General features: G+C 39.3%; 1 protein-coding gene across 2 annotated transcripts in view; it reads left to right on the top strand.

The window, feature by feature from the left end:
* LOC116724225 (mediator of RNA polymerase II transcription subunit 13-like) overlaps window positions 1-17675 on the top strand; it is a 94745-nt gene that overhangs the window by 63544 nt on the left and 13526 nt on the right. For both annotated transcript variants that reach the window (XM_032569725.1, XM_032569724.1), the window contains exons 5-11: window positions 11329-11474; window positions 12065-12271; window positions 13078-13242; window positions 14566-14722; window positions 14827-14931; window positions 15806-16462; window positions 17257-17476. In XM_032569725.1, coding sequence (XP_032425616.1) covers window positions 11329-11474; window positions 12065-12271; window positions 13078-13242; window positions 14566-14722; window positions 14827-14931; window positions 15806-16462; window positions 17257-17476 — 1657 coding nt within the window. The remainder of the gene's footprint in view (window positions 1-11328; window positions 11475-12064; window positions 12272-13077; window positions 13243-14565; window positions 14723-14826; window positions 14932-15805; window positions 16463-17256; window positions 17477-17675) is intronic.

The following is a 17675-nucleotide window of genomic DNA, read 5'->3' as shown; positions in this document are numbered from 1 at the left end:
TGTCCAGAGGTTAGCGCTCTCTCTCTCTCTTTCCCTGAGTGAAGAGGGGTGTGTGTGTGTGTGTGTGGGGGGGTGTGCGTGTGCTTGCACATGTCATGCTGTATAACAGTGTTGTCAGCGTGGGAGACAGACAGAGAGGCTGAAACAGAGTAAAACGAGGGGTGGGTGTGATGACAGTTCAACTTGTTGCTTCAGGCATTATAGATCCCTTTCACAGCTCACTCTGCCCACTTTTCCGGGCAATGAGGATGCAACATTCCTCACATCTCTGACATAGCACTGTTTCAATTGCTTTGAAACATGTTGAGTTCGCTAACTGCTGGGAAACCACTTTGCCATCAAAGTGGTGTCATTTTAAAAACTAATACATTGCTTAGAGGCTGTGGCGGTTTTTTATTTGTGTAATATGGCTATCTGCCCAGGGCGACAGACCACAAGAGAAGTACCACAATTGAGAAAATAGTTGTCAATTGCACATCAACTATGTTTTTATTCCTTATTTGCATATCCTGTTATTGGGAATTTATGTCTGCTGTGTTGTTCACAGCTTAAGTACTGGAAGAAACATGATGACACTGAAGTTGGTATCTGAGTAAAAACATATAAATCAAAAGGCTATGACCGTTTTTAAATAAGTTTTGACTAAATTTGATCATTTCAACTCATACATGTTTGCAGTGCTAAGACATAACTTGTGTTATGTCTTACCACTGTAGAAGCATAAAAAAAACATTTTCAAGGCTTTACTGGCAGCATTAGAACCACACTTCAGTAAAAATCACAACACATAGCTTAGTTATCGGTAGGATGTTACACAAATAAAAGTTTTATTTTGTTTGGGTTTGTGTTTGACCGTGTCAGGAATAACAGAAAGAGGTGGTTCATGCCAAGTACAACCACTGATTAGAGGCAGCAAAGCCACGCGCTTCTTTAAATAATAACTGTGTTTTATATTATCTTTGTTATCAATGCATGGTGCAAAGTAAGTGATGCACAGGGAAGTCTGTCTCTGCAGAAAGTTGCTGACACGATTGCACTCTGCCGTGACGTGCCATAGCATAGTGAGGTTCAGCAGCCGAGAGCAGGTGGAAGTCCCTGATTTAGGCACACTGCCTGACACGTCGAGAGAGAGTGTTTGTCACTTGTTCAGCTTATATCTGGGGAATTTGGTGTGCAGAGCTGATGTGATGGTGACATCTCTGTCTACGAAGGCACTGTCTGGGTGAAATCTGCTTCAGACTGAAGCAAAGAAAGGCAGAAACTTTAACAGATATTGCATTGACTGCTGGAGTTTCAATAGGTAGAAGGGCCCACTGAATGCATATATATGTATAAAAAGGGATGAATCTCAAGCCCATCATAAAACCAGGGAATACGCTGCGGGAGCCGTGAATTTATCTACTTAAGAGGATTTATGTCAACACTTAAACCTTGATCTACTTTTTTAATTGATCGACTTCATGAAATAATAATGGCCTGTAATGGCTGGTACATTTGCCCTTCTAGCCTCTCAGATGTATGAAGATGGAGGAGTTTATATTCAGCTCCTGCTGTGATGCGGTTGCTATTACATACCTTAGCGGTGGAGAGGGAGTCCCAGTCCTGACACAGCTCCTGCTGGAGAGATTATATCTCCCAGTTGGCTCAGAGCAGTTGGGGATACCCCAGAAGCAGCTGGAGGAAGCGGCTGCAGACAAAACAAGGTTTTCATGCTCCCACCCTGTTCTAATAGACTGAGCTGTGGATGAGCCTTTGCTGTTAATTATGTCGTAAACACTCCTCAACACAGAGCATATAAGACTTTTATGTAGTTTAACCAAAACAGCAAAATCAATGAAGGTTATATTTTTTCTTTCTGAAAAGTATGACTAATTGAGTTGGAAAGTGTCCTAGTCTTCCATAACATTCCGCTCAGTCTGATCACATTCACAAAGAATCAAATGAGGGACACCAGGACAGAGGACTAGCTGAATAATTACTTCAGAAATTGTTTATTGGAGCTTTATTAAAATTTTAACTGCTATCTTTCAGGCTCTCAATGTGGTTTTATTACTTGTAGCCTTTAACCCAACAAGGGCTCAATAATGAATTCAGTCTGAAGGGGATCCAATTTAAGTTACATGCTCTTATCATGGAAAAGTAGATAATAATTACCATCATAGACCAAAAAAACACCTTTATCTGATTGTGTAAAATCAAGTACATCTGAGGTTAATTAAAGGATTTCATACAGTTTGTATATATCTAAGGTTTTTTTGGAGGGTATCAGGGCCGGATCTTTTAAAGCAGTGGTTCCCAGTCCTGCCTCTCAAGTTCCTATGTCCTGTATTATTTAGGCGTTGTCTTGCTGCCACATCCCTGACTTAAATAAGTCAGACACACTATGTGGCTTGCAGTAGAACGTGCAAAATTCAAATTGAAAGAGGGCAATTGATTGCACATGCAATTCTTGTAGATCGCCTGCAAAATGTCAATTTATTATATGTGGATTTTTTCTTTTGCTCACGTAATTTAGCACTTCTTATTTGGAATATTTTTAGATCACACCCTCTGTGTTTCAAAAAGTTCTCCATTTGAACCTCAGTTTAATAATATAATTGAATATTGACAGTGTGGAATCTGTGGCGAGGGTTACATGTAAGGACAGTGAAATACAACCAGTTTGCAGTTCAGTATTTACATACTGAACTGCAATCTGTATTCACAGATTTCTCAATGTAACTCCAAAGTATCCATGGAAAACTCACATTTGCAGGGCATGTATAAAATAATTTAAAGAAAATGAAGTACCTAGGCACAATGCTAGTCGACACTATTGGTTGCCATTTGTAAAGCAGCCAATCAAGGAATGCTATTCATTTATCTTACTCCTGTTTCGAATGGAGATAAGGAAGACTGTAGATGTTAACATCTGTGGTAGCACTAAGACAGTTTTTGCTGTTTGTGTTGATGCATATTAAGTTACTTTGGCGTTTGAGCTAATAAAATAGGCAGCTAAGAATTTTGTGGTCCCTAAACCCAGCAAATATTAATGGTCCACTGGATATTTATTGTGCTGGCTATTCAATGCAAATATTATTTTTCTATCCTGAGTGAAAGTGTGTTTTTCCATGATTACTAACCACATTTAAAATAACATTGTGAGCCTTTTTATTTGAGTGAAGTTTCTGTCACCTGAAGTTGCAATGTCCTTTGTTTATTACTCAACAAAACCAAGACAATATTCATTAATCATGGATGTTTTATGTTAGCTAAACCGTACAGATTTTATTTTGTTCTTTGTCATCTTGTGACTATAAAGCTTTTAATTTATTTTACAGAAGATTAGAAAATGCTGTAAGAAATAATAAGTACAACCAATATTCTAATTTTCTGTAGAAGGGATTTTGAGACAGAGATAATCAGAAATATCTCAACATGGGTTGCCACATGAAAAATATGAATTTAAATAGAGCAACAGGAGTGGAAAGTATTAAGGTAGAAGACACCTCCATGGGTATGCGCATATATAAACATGAGATTCTTCTGGAAGTTTCACAGGCCTTTATATGTGTTTGTGTGTGTGGCAGTGAGACTTCTGTACGTCATGTTAATTCCTCTTCGTTTCGAAAGCTCCGCCGGAATGTGCTGCATGCCTCCTACTGAGACGATTCAGACTTGCTTTTTTTGTGTGAATTATTGAACATCCTGAAGGCAAAGATGGGAAGAGAGACGGAGAGAGAAAGACAGAAATGTTCCTGAGAGCTCCCACCAAAACAAACCTGAATCATGTGTGTGCGCTGCATAGGTGAAGAGTATGAATTTTTATTACAACACCGTTTTTGTACCACACAGTGGCACAAAAGAAGTGCTGATATCCACCTGTTATCTCCACTCATATTCCCACACCGCCTCTTGCTCCTATTGTTATAAAGTTGCCCCAAAGTTGAGAGTGTGAGAACACCTCCAGATTCCCGACCAGCAATATTTTCAGCCCACGAGGGAACATTTCTCACTAACAATGACTTCTTATCTCATTACCTCTTTTGTCTCTTTTTTTCTACTTCTACACTGTGCCTTTTCTCCCCATTAGGGGGCGTATTGATGCGAGCATTCATGCCATGCTTCCACACCCGTGCCAGTTTCAGTGCCTTGGCATAGCTGTCTTTGTCAGGGCTTATCAGGTGTTTATCTTGTTTGTGTCCATTGGGCACAGCAGGTTGCGTTAGATCCAGGAGATGATTTCCCCAACCACAACCGCCCCCCGCTTTCCCCTTTTACTCCTTCCTCTCAACCCAACTCTCATTCTCTCTTTGTGTCTGAATGGGAGGAAAGCTCTCTGGGTTGGTAACACATTGCATCAGACGCCGAGGGAAGAACATACGAGTAGGGGGAGAGCGTTACAGGGATGCAGAGTGAGGATGGGGAGACGAGGCATCAGAGAGGGGAAGAGCGGGGGGAGCAGGGAGGAGACGGGTGGTGGTGCGGTGGGGATCAGAGAAGGTGGGGGGTCGTAAATTAATCATCACTATAGACGGCTGAATGGATGTATTAGAGTCTGTCTCCCTCATTAGTTCAGTCAATTCTTTGCATGCCAAGTGTAACGCTCAGTGTTTTTTATATTGCAGCTTTCATTTCACTAATGGCCATAAACTCATGCATAAATAATATTTGTAGTTCAGAGTAACAGACCTGTTCTCTGCTATGAAAAACATGGCAGCTGCCTTTTGTTTTTGCTTTATTAATCTCAGGAATTCTTTGCTGACCTGACAGAACTGGGGTTTTACAAATTTCTTCAATTATAAAATGATAAAATTAATTTTAAAAAATCATAAAACAGCCACCAAGATTTTTATGTTTTAAAAATCTAGCGTGCTTTCTGTCACAACAGCATTTCTCTATTTTTTTCAGTGTTACCACACCGCAGGTACAGAGACAGCATCTTCATTTAGACTTGTGGAATAACTTCATTGATGTCGGTGCTGTTTGTTTGCTCTTCTGTGTTTGCACAAAACAAATGCCATGATAAATTTAGATCGGCGGGAGGGAAAGGAAGCTAGACAGAGCTTGTAAGAACTCACTTGAAAAGTATTCATGCCAGCAAAAAAAATAAAAAAAATTATCTGACCTAATTTTGCTCATCTTAGTATTTTTTGCTCCGCGCTCGCTGGTGTATTCAGAAACTTAGAAAAAACATTTCCCCATCCATAAGAAAAAGAGATAAAGGTTTTTTTTATAGATCTAATTTTCTGCATCTCACTGTGTGTGTTCCATTACTCTAAAATGTTATCTAAAACAAGAATTTCACTGATGATATACACTTTTAAGTCTTAAATAAATGCTAATCTGACAGATGTGATTAGGAGAAAGTGAGGACAATTTGCCATTTGGTAAAAACATGTAAGCTTTAAGTCACAGTGTAATTAAGGGTTAGAACGGTTGTAGACAGGTTAAATTAGAAAAGTGACAGACAAGAAAAATGCCCCTTCAAGTCACAGATTGCTAGATGCACTGACAGCCCGACTGGATGGATAAGTAGCTGCTGAGTGAATGAACTGGAAGGTGGTGACTGACTGGATATAATGTGTGACTGTAAGAATAGAGATGAAAAGTTACACCACTTTTAACAATCCCCAGGGAATTTGATGATTGCTTTCATTGTGCAAAAGGTTTGCACAATTGCTCAGTGATTGATTTGACATAGTACAATCTTTCCTGCAGAGGTGTTAGTGTGTGTTGTTTAATCATTGTCTTTATTAATTCAACACAACTCTTTCATCAGTGCATGATTTTCTTAAATTTGGTGCCTTTACATTTACTCTTTCATATGTTCTGAGAGTCTGAGGAGTCGACATGTAAGGTGCTGAAACTTGCATTTTTGCAAAGATAGCTGAAACCTTTGCTTTATTGTGTTAAAGATGTTACAGATAAGAAAGAAAAAAATATGTAGAGCAGAATAGAGAATGATGATAAGTCACAGAGACATGACCAGATCCTTTTCATTTTTTTTAAATTACAACAATACAGTACCTTGCAAATGTTGTTAAACTGCTTGACATTGTTTTTGATTAGGATCCTATGAGACTAACTATACCAACAATTAATTATGAAAGAAGTAATTTTATTTTATCCAAATAAAAACATTGTGATAGACTAAGTTAAAGTTGTCTCTTTTAATGTAGTGGAAGATGTGTATCTTTAAAAAGAAACCTAATAAACGCCACATGCATTTGCTTGTGTACTTATCAAGATGATAACTGAATAAGATCACCTTGAAAAGTCCACTATTAGGTCAATGAAGTGCATAACTGTCCTAGTATTAACACAAATGTTCTGTGAGAGCCACAGTAGTTTGTCAAAAAACAAAAGTGAATAAATCGCATCATGAAGACAGAGGAATACAAGATAAAGGCCAGGGAGAAAGTTGTGGAGACATTTAAATTAGTCTTATTAAATTAGTTTAATGTCTTATCCTAAGTTTTCAACATCTGACAAAATACTGTTCAGGCTATCATTCACAATGGCAGCTGAGCATATCATTTTACTGGGCTTTCCACCACCAGTTTGTCTCTCACTGGGCAGTCTGTGTAACACTATGTGTGGCTAAAAACCAACCAAAAACATGGAGTGTCTTTACACATGGCCAGATAGGGAAACATAGTTTTGTCAGCATCATACTGTGGAGATGTTTTACTTTGTGTGGGACAGGAAGGCATTGTATATGAAATAGAAACCTATGGATGTTGAATTTCATGAATTCTGTACTTGAATCTGTAATTGCACTTCTTTTATCCTATAGCTTGGCTCCCTATTATTGTGAAACCATATAAATTTTGTTGTAGCATAAACATTGTGGTAACAGTCCTCCTCAAAGCCACCTGGAGCCCTTGAATAAAACATCAAACTTAATGCTTTTCTTTATGTTGCTTCTGATATGTTCTGCATATTGCAGAATGTGTACATGCAGTAGCATTTAGATTCTCCTGCACTAAGCCCGAGAATGAGTCTACATGTTGGTGCTCTGTTTGTGTTGGAATAAATTAAACAATCGTGGGGGCACTCTGGAAGCAGTTTCAATAGGATGTGTACACATGCTGCTCACGAGAGCTTACAAGAGTGTAAACATCCTCCACAATGGTCCACAAGCATCAGTGGAGCGTCCTACACGTGTGTGTGGAAAAGGGTTAGCTGGAGGGAAGAGGATAACTCACGGAGCTGCTCCTCTGGTGGCGGGGAGAACACTCAAGGTTCAGTTTAAGCAGATTAACCTCTCAGATTTAAGAGAATCCAGATAAAATACTATCATACCTGATTAGCTCGCATGGCTGTGGTTGCTAGCTGAGCACCGTTATCGCGCCATCAGATTAAGATAGGTCTGTTGGAGGAGATATAAGCCTTGTGTGTAATCCTAATGGTTAGTGTGTGGATTGCTGTTTTAGTAATCTTTCTTGCTATTTTAACAGTTATTTTCTGTGCAGCTGTGTGTCTTAATAATCCATGTCAGACCTTAATCACCCCCTTTGCTAAACAGACACACGTTGGTTCTCGTTCCCTTTCAGTGATGTTCAGCAAAGTATTTTTACCCATTTAAATTCACATTTTCTCATGTGACAACCACAAACTCCAATATATTTTATTAGGATCTTATGTGACCAACAAAAAGTGGCACTTCTGAAAAGAGAGGTAGATAATACGAAGTTGTCACTTTGTATCATGTATTATTTCTATTTACAAATTAAAATATAGAGATAAATATTAGCATCCAACTTAGGCTGTGAGCCCTTGTTAACTCCGAACATTTTAGGGTGCATTCCTTATTCCTAAATGTTCTCTGATTACAGTACTAAGTAGAATTAGTGCTAAAATTGTTGCTTAGTTGTGTTTTTTTACTTACCAGTACATACATTATTAGAAAAATAATAATTAATAACTATTAGTGTAGTGTAGTTATTCATAAATATGACCCTTAGTTTTTCAAATGTAATTTCATAGAAAATACATATTACTTTTGATAAATATACAGAATCTCTTCATTACTTTTTTTTAAATGTGTGATTGAATTGTTTCACCACATATGCAAAGAATAGATCCATCAGAACCGATTCTTGGTCAATTTTGGGACATCATGCATGAAGAATTTGTACATTTTTATCCATGTTTAAGTTGACCTTAAACAAATTACATTGGAAGTACATTTGCAGCATTGAGGGCCTGGATATAATTATAAATATAAAATTAGCATATATTTAAAAAAAGAACATGATCTATTTACTTCTACTTGAAAATGAGGCACAATGTTGTGTTGTTCTATCACATAATATCCTAAGTAAATTTATTGAGGTTTTCGATATGCCAAATGTTTCAAAGGATCATTTTGTAAGGCACTGCATGCAAGCCACTCTTCTTGCCCACATGCTGCTCTGACCGCTGGATATGTGCTTGCTTTTTACCTGTCTAGTTTCAGGAGCGTGGCATTATTGGTAGATTTGTTGCACACAGTGTTCAGTATGCAAAATTCAAGACGGAGCCTGCAGATATCATGAAGCCAGAGCAAGTGACAGATTCACACAGACTGTAAAATGTCTGTGTGTTCCCCTATACCTCTACATTAGCTGATTGATTTCACCATAAAATCATGCTCAGTAGCCTCCTATTAAAACTCTGATCTCATCGATATGTGTTCAGCATTTGCAGTGTGTGGCACTGAATTATTCACTTCCTCCTCTGTCTCTCACACTGCTTTTGGTCTGGCTCCTCCGGTCTTCCCTTTCCTTATCTCTTTAATTTCCTCTTACTCCTCCCTACTTTCCCATTTTGTGCCCGTCCTGCTCATGCATACCCCCACCTGACTTAATTCCCCATGTCTCCATCTTCTTGTCCTGCTGTCTTTTCCTTCTCTTTCTTCACAATCCACCCCCCCCCCCCCATCTTCTCCTGTACTGTCAACCCTTAGTTATGTCTCAGCCATCTCTCCTCTTCATTTATTAATACCTGTACTCATACAGACACACATCCCTGGTCTGCCGTTCTCACACACATACTTCTGCCTGCCGACTGAACAAAACCCCCCAGAGGACGTGTGGAGCCCGGTGTGTCCACACACTCACACCCGCTTACTGTGCAGGAAAATGCCCTTTGTAAAAGGACAGGGAGCATCAATCTCCCAGCTGGGTCATCTTGCAGTTTGATGCTGCTTTTTGTAGCTCTGCTTTTTCACTGACTTGCAAGTTGTCACACTTTATTGCAGTTAAAAAAAAATAAACGAGTTAGTGTTACACATGTCGTGCTTTAGTGTTGACTTTATGAATTTATTGGCTGTAATTGCTTACATAAACTTTGTGTAAACATTGTCAGAGAGACTTGTAACATTGATTTTTTTGCAAACAGTAGCATTAGTGGAACAATCTGACTCTAACCCTAAAGTCTTTGTCTACACTTACATCTCACATAAATAAGCAAGCATCAACATGGGAAAGAGATTCATTTTTTATTAATTCTTAATTTTCACTGCATTATTGTTACATTTATGCAAAACTGTTGACATCTTTTGGAAAAAAAAATGTTTTCAACCCATCAGTGGCTCAGATCTGAAAAAAAAGCAACTGAAAAGTCTAAAAATTGATTTTCCAGGGCTCAATAACGTCAGAAAAAAAAATAAGATTTGGAAAAAAATTCCAATCAATTTGTACACCTACTTGTCAGCCCAAGGTTGGGGTGAGACTGGAGGTAATTAGACGAGAGGTGGGACACTCTCTACAGGTCACTCAGGACAGACAACTGCACATCCATCCATCCATTAATCCAACAGTCTGTACAGACTTCATACTGTAAGCCTGAAATATTTCCCAAATAATAAAAAATATATATTAAATATTTAAAACAGCTATCTTATTTTATGTCTGGATGTTTTAAAAAAAAAAAAATTGATATGCAATATTTGTTGGACCCCCTGAATGTCTTGAAGCTCTATGAGTCTGCTGAAATCTCACTTTACTTGTAAATTAAACAAAAGCGACAGAGATGAACATCCCTGCCTGTTAATTTTGCTTATGTTTGTATTTGTGCCGAGCAGATTGGTACCCTTGACTTGCAGCTGTTTTCCCCGAGCTTCCCTGTGCACCTATATTTAGCTCTTCGTGTGACTGGAACGATGCGCCGAGGACGAGGTTGGAGGGCAGTGACATTGAAAGCATTTTTGACTCATGTGTTGTGGAAATGTGAACTGCAGAGATGATAAACTGCCACTGAGTTTTTGTGTGTGCGCTTGGGATATTATCTGTGGGGTGAGAAAGCATTGTGTGCCCGAGAGCCAGTTTATCACAGGCATGCATATGTATGCACTTTAGCTGTGCTCTTCTCCCTGTGATTGTGCAGGCTTATGTTTGAACCACCTGCTGTCATTAGGGATTTTTCTTTTTTTTTTTTCTTTTCTCAGGGAGCTTGAGGAGTGTTTATGAAGCAGAAAACCTTGCCTTCTCAACCTCTTGGGTGAATCCAGCGCCATCTGGAGGCTTTCATAGTCAGAACTGAGACATCGGGCTCAGATAGGCTGTGTTTAGTTCTGGCTGCGCATGTGGAACTGGCCATTTTATTGAATTTGATGATCCATTACAGCTCAAATGGAGGTCCAACTCCCTCAGGGCAAAGGGGATATTGCATAGGCAGCAGGGTAATCACAAAGCGATTAGAGTACCTGCTGACTTTATTGTAATTCTGATATATATAAACCCAGGTAGTGAGGTGGTTTATAGATTAAAAATATACATCAGTGGAGCTGTCGAGGCGGTTAATGACGTCCAGCCCGCCCACTGCTGTATAGATTGCAATAAAGCTCCAACAATTACTCCTCCTTGATTAAAAAAACACAGCAATGCATGATGAACTGTACTCTGGCTGGTGTAATAAAGAGAGAGTCGCAATATGTAAACATGTAGCCATCGCAGTCAGTCGTACGCAAATGAGGATTTATACCTGCAATAAGAATCATGTGTGTGAGATCAGTGGTGGTAGAGTTTTGTGAACATGCTGTCAGACGGCGTTCTCTGATCTGTAGATAAACTCCCCTCGTCTGTCAGATCTCAGCCTAAAAAACCTGGCATGTTTAACATCTTCAGTCTGCTTCATCTCAATTGGACATAATTAAAAAGTAATTATGTTCCATTTTAATTTGAGCTTAATTAAATTGTGTAGGTGATTTTACTTGTAATTAAACCGGACAAAGACAGGAGTGCAAACCCATGTTGCCAGTCGTTTTCAAAGACAGGCTTGATTTCCGAGTTGTGTATGTGCTTTGACTATTTAAATGCGTTTTGCCTTTAATTCCATTGTTTTTCAATCATCTTTTTGCAGCGAACACCTGTCCTGCTCCTTCTCCTTCTTCCTGCACGGCGAAAGCAACGTGTGCACTAGTGTGGAGATCGTCCAGCATCAGCCTGCGTACCACATCACGGAGCGCCACATCCGACTCGCACAGACCTCCTCCACTCCAGTGCAAGGTAACACACACACACCCACGCCCCCCCACACACCCACACACACACACACATATATATTTAAATCAGAATTAATACATTAGCCTTTTGTTCTCATGTAATTAAAAAAATATTCTTAATAGTATTTATAAAGCACTTTCCAACAAAATGCTGAACAATTACAAGGAGATTAAAAAAACAGCCGTTGGTGAAAAGATGAAAATATTATGCATTCTTCCACATATTTACCAAATATGAAAGTTGCTTTATAATATTGCATAGTCTGTATACCACATGTGTAGTGCAGAGTTGACATTACTGGATTTAAATTTAGATCAAAGGCTGTGATAACTACAAGTGTCTTAGTTTAGAAAGTACTTTTTTCTGCAATTGCTTTCATAAATAGAAGTAAATAAACTTATTAAAATAAAATTTAAGTTAATTAAACATTCTTTATACTGTTATTTATGCTGATGCAAATACTAAAACGGATCTAAACACAAACATTTTAAGAAACATATTTGGATCATGTTTAACCGTTTTATTTATATCGCCTTTACTTTTATATTGTTCCTTCCTTGCAGTCTTTGATCGCTCTGCTCTTGTCTGTGCAGTGATTTTGAGTCCGTATGGCCTGAGCGGGACCCTAACAGGGCAGGCCTTCAAAATGAGTGACCCCGCCGCTCGGAAGCTGATAGAGGAGTGGAGCTACTTCTATCCCATGGTGCTTCCACAGAAAGAGGGGAGCGGAGAGAAGGAACAAAAGGAATCAGGGCAAGCCTATGATCGCAGCTCTCATGTGGCAGTGGATGTTATCGTAGGTATGGCAAAAAGAAAAAATATCACACAAAATTGTAAAAAAAAAAACATTTACTAGATTTGAAGAACATACAGCATGCATATGGAGATACTTCACCAAATTAAAGTAAACAGTCTCCTGCACAATCCTTCTTATTTCAGCAAATACAAAAGAACACTGCCAACCTTTCAGCATGCAAATAGCAATGTATAATTACATTAGGCTTCAGTGATGTTGCTTTCACAAAGCAAACGGTGAGACAATAACATCTCATTGATTGCTCTCTGTCTTTGTTTGAGCAGAGGAACTAGTAAAAGTGCTGCTTTAACTGCAATGAGCCTCTCAGTCTTCCAACATGCCTGGAAGGGGGGATGACTGAAAGCTATGAGCATACAGTGAGACAGGCAGAGAGGAAGAGTCTGGAAGCTGAGCCATAAACTCCAGGGAGGCTCTCTTACAGCCTAATCAGTCTGATCCCACAGCGTTGACTTGACCTGATTACAATTAAAACTCTTTTGGATACCGGCAGCTTTTACAGCTAAAGAGGAAAGCCAGAAGAAGCCTGAAAGTAGAAGGATTCTTATTTGATCATGTTTTATCAGAGCAGTGAGTGAGAAAGCTTGTGCTTGCATTAATGCAATACAAAGCTACTGCTTGGCGCGAGTGCATTTGTGGCCATTCATGCTGAAATCTGGGAACATGCTGTAAATCTCTAACAGAAACAGCATGTTTTGCTCACACAGTTTATCTCTGCAAGGATTTATTAAGGATTTTCATAAATTTGTTGTTAAATGAGTGCCGCAAATCCTCTTTTTCTTACCTTCCTAGGCGGCGTGAGGATGACCTACCCAGCTGCTTTTGTGCTGATTGCCCAGGGGGACCTACCGGTGGAGCAGTCTCCACCTGTTCCTGCAGCTCTGGGCCTCAACAAGGAGCTGAACAATTGCAGCGTGCCGCTGACTCCGCCGACGTCACCAGAGCAGCCCTGCTCCGGTAACACACACACATGCATGGTGCAGGGTTTAAATCATTAACAGCTTGAAGTAAACACTTCTAGATCCAGTATTTTAAATGTATTTTGTTCCATGGTAATTCTAGTTTAATTCAGATTTGTTAGGCCCACTTAAAATTAGTCTCATTGTATTTTTAACTTTGTTCTCGGGATGTCCTGATTTTTTTTCTTGCTTTTTTTCCCCAAGTTATTTAAGAATATGCATTTGCATACACCAGCAATCTGTGCGATTCTTCTATCAAATAAGTGCTATATACATGCAGCAAAAATAATGCTACTGTTTATCACTATTACTTGAGTCTGTCCTAATTACTTTGCTACACATTTTTTCATACAGCAAGCTTTTTTTGAGGTTCTCCTGGTCAGCCTCAACGTACTTCTCTAACAGGGAGTTAAATACATTGAGAAAGCTATTGTGGTGTTGATTGTTTGATAAAACAATCAAGTGACATAGAATAAAGCAAATGCCTTTATTTTTTTCTAAAATTTTCTGGCTTGACCCAAATCACTACATTCTTTATTAAAATCTCCAGCTCCGATCTTTTTCATGGGGAGCAGTTTGCTAAACTGTTCACATTTACTTTTAATGCGACTCACTGGTAATTTAGCTTGTAACATTTGGTTCCCCTTAATCATGTGAGGACAAAACCTGCTCTTCTGGTTCATAAACTTTGTCTCAAACGTAATAACATTTGCTGACTCAGATTTCTGCTATGGAATGCGCTGCTCTCCTGGACTGCTGGGAACATCTGAGCATTTAAAGCCAAATAGTTGTAGTTAAGCTAAACATGAGAAAAATCAGTGCTGTTCATCTCCTTTCTTCTGTTAATGTATGCAGTCAATCAAAGGTTTGTCGCATTGTTATTACATATTGTTTTGTATTACATGCCCTGAGAGTTACAGTTTGATGATAACCGTACTCATTATCATGAGTACGGTCCAATTTTCCACGAATTAACAAATAGTGGGTAGCCTTTGTAGCACTTTTTTCCAGGCTTGTCTGTGTGAAGCATGAGGAAGTGACTAATGTATAAACGATCCAATGATGCTACCCACCTTTAACAGACAGAAGTAGCCATTAATGTGTAACAAGAGTTCATAGTATACACTTTGACCTTCTCACATTTCTGCTTCAAATTGTTGTGAAACGGCACCAGTTGGATATTTTCACACATGACCCTGACGTTTTCAGCTGCTAACAGATTAATGAAAAGGAGGGCCTAAGTGAAAAAGACATTTTTCACTGCTGACTAAGATTAAAACTCTGTCGCTGAGAGGATGGTATCTGTTCTTTTCCTTGCCAGCGGACAGTGGCTTTGTGACCTCGGCCTCTAATGTCCCTACACCGGACAGCGGCATGGGGATCACCACTTTCAGCCCAAAGCATTCTGGGAAGAAGCTGACCTGCCAGGTGGTCCACCAGGCCTGGAGGGAATGCTATCTCAACCAGTCTCAGAACGTGTAAGTTACCTCTAAATTACTTTCTTCCTTTTCTGCTTATTATTCTAATACTCGTGATAGGTTATATTAACCAGTGTTCATCTGGATGTGATTTTTCCCTACAGACCAAATCAGGTAACTGATGCGTCACAGAGAAAGGAAGTGCCAAACGCAGTTGCTACGTGGAACTTTAATGATCTTGGAGCACGAACAACCTGCAGCTGCTCCAGGTAACACATTGTTTAAACTGAAGTTTTCAAACCCGCATAACTTTGTTCAACAAAATTATGTTTTTTTATGTTAATTTAATTTGTAACCGTGTACACACCTAAAAATGCAATGCTGTCGGTCTACCATATGAAAAAAGGATTTCATGTGAAAGACAACACAAACTAAAAATTTATGGTTTTCACAGTTTTTACAAACAGGAATCTGAAAGTGCAGCATGAATTTGTTCATACTTTGTAGAACCACCTTTTGCTGCAATTACAGAAAGTCTTTGGGGTCTGTTTCTTTTAGTCTTTTCACATCTAGGGACTTAAATTTGACTATTCTCGCAAAATAACTTAAATACGGTATTGAAGAGCTTCAGTGAACAATATTGTTCACCGCTGCAACAGGCTCCTAGTTGGACTCCATCCATCTTCCCATTAGCCCTGACCTGTTACTCCTTTCCCCGATGAAAATTAGCATATCTGCAGCATTATTCTGCCACCACAATGTAGGTTGATTTGTTCAGGATGATAAGTAGTGTTTTGCTTCGTTACCATTGAGCGATACAGCAGGGATTGTTGCAGTTTGCTTTACGATTTTATGGTCCGGTGTATTCAGGAGAGTGTTTCCTCCACCAGTTGGGCTTTCTTGGCAACAAACAAAATAGCCTACCAAACCACAACAACCCGTACCGCTCAGAGGAAACGAGATTTTCGTTTTCTACCACAAATTATGCTCTCTAAGTAGGACCAAAAGTTGAAGTTTAGTGTCACCTGATCAGGATCCCTTCTTCCACAACATACCCAAATGTTTATAGCAATACATTCAGTAAAACATATTTTATGCTACTGTAGAAGATATTTAATTTTATGTTTTTGTTTTGTTTTGTAGGTTAAAGCAGCAGAAGCTCAACATGTCCACCACACCCACAGCTAACATTCAACCTTGTTCCAGCTCCTCACTGTCTTCAGGCCCGTCATTATACCCTACCTCCGTGCCAAAACACAAGACAAGCGAGAGGCCGGAAAAGCCTGACAAACAGTCAAAGAGGCCGGCTGTGATTCCCTTTCACCATCGTCTTTCTGTCACGGAGGAGTCCCCGCTGGAACAGGACTCACCTGGAGGACCCCAGCTTGGTGCCCTTGTTGCGCTTGAATCACCGATGGAGCCGCTGAGCTCTCTGCCAAGTTGCAAGTGTTCCAAGTCTCTCTCTAATGAAAGAAAAGCCCCTGAGTCCCTTCTTCATTCATCCATGTCTCCACTCCCGCCCACTCTCAGCCCGCACCCCCGGATGCAGGACCCGGAGGTTCTAGATGCCTCTGTGGACATTCTCGTGTGTCCAGATGGGGCCTCGGGTCTGGGGGTGATTACCAGCGAGACAGCGGTCTATACTGCTCAGCTGAGGCAGAGGGAGAGTGGGTCTGGGTGGTGGAGAGGCTTCAGGACTCCCAGGACTGATAAAAGTGAATTCAGGCCCCCTGAACTTCCCACTGAGAAATTAGAGCAAGTGGAGACAGAAACATCCACTGTAAACAATGCATTTAAAAGGTAGGAAATGTGGCACATGATGGAAAAATACAATTGAAACCAGATAAATTAGATGATATGCACATTTTTTCTCACTGTCTGAAGTTAAATCAAACCAAACTGCTCCTTTTTTAGGTTAGTTAGAAATATAAAAACATATTTTTAGATTTTCTAAATGCCAAAAAACTTAACAAGAACATTTTTAGAGATGTTTTGTAATTTTCTTTGAACTATATATACACTTCTAAATTTGAAAAAACATTACAAAACAAATCTAAAAAAAATATTCTCTGATTTTTTTATCAAATAGAAATAATTTCAATAACTCTGAATAACCTAAAACAAGAAATGTTTGGTCTGATTTCACTTCAGGCAGTGAGAAAAAAAAAATTGTGTGTATTTTTATTTGGTGTATGTAAATATCTGTTTTCAACTGTATGTAATATTTGTAATCTTATTTTTGCACAGTATGAATAGTTTAGAATTTAATATTTGATTGCTATTGCATTCCATTTGGCATGATTTTACACTATTCAGGTCAATTCAGCCTGTTGGATTGAGTCACACTGCGGTAGATCCTCACACTCGACAAAAATGTTAAGAGATTAAATAAGTGTTGGAAGCATCTTATTGACAGAACCTCTAACAAGGCTAGTTATGGCAGAGATACAGCTACTGGTGTGAAGCTCTTCTGCATTAAAACTAACTTATTTTGCAAACATGAGGTTGAAGATCCATAAAGACAAAAAAAGCTAGGACATAATGTAAAGAAAGAATAAACTCCTACTTCACTTGTTCCTTTCTGTCTTTTCCAGACTGTACAGTCGGAGCCACAAGAGATTTAAAATCTCAGAAGAGAAGGTGGAGGAGCACATCCACGCTCTGGGCCTGTTTGAGCAGCCGGGCGTAGAGGCCCTGCGCGAGACTGGAACTGGGGACGATCCTTACGACTTCAAGGAAGGAGATATTGAGTACCCGTTTCCCTCGTCCAAGAGGTTCAAGGGCTCAGGGCGAGAAACCAAGCAGAAGGCCAAGGTAAAAGAATAAACATTTTAAAAGCTAAATACAATAATTCAAAGCCACTATTATGTGAAGCCACAGGAAGTAGCTACACAAATTCACCAGTTTGAATATGGTGAAAACTAAAGTGAAAACCTAAGTTGTTTTTTTTTCTGACGGCAGAAATTTTGCTTGCTGTGACAGCAAATAAATAAACTAAAGTGACTGGCTGGTG

Source organism: Xiphophorus hellerii, chromosome 8 (genome assembly GCF_003331165.1).
Source record: "Xiphophorus hellerii strain 12219 chromosome 8, Xiphophorus_hellerii-4.1, whole genome shotgun sequence".
Classification (NCBI taxonomy): Eukaryota; Metazoa; Chordata; class Actinopteri; order Cyprinodontiformes; family Poeciliidae; genus Xiphophorus; species Xiphophorus hellerii.
Note: the sequence above shows the minus strand (reverse complement) of the source record. Positions and strands in the feature narration are given on the sequence as shown.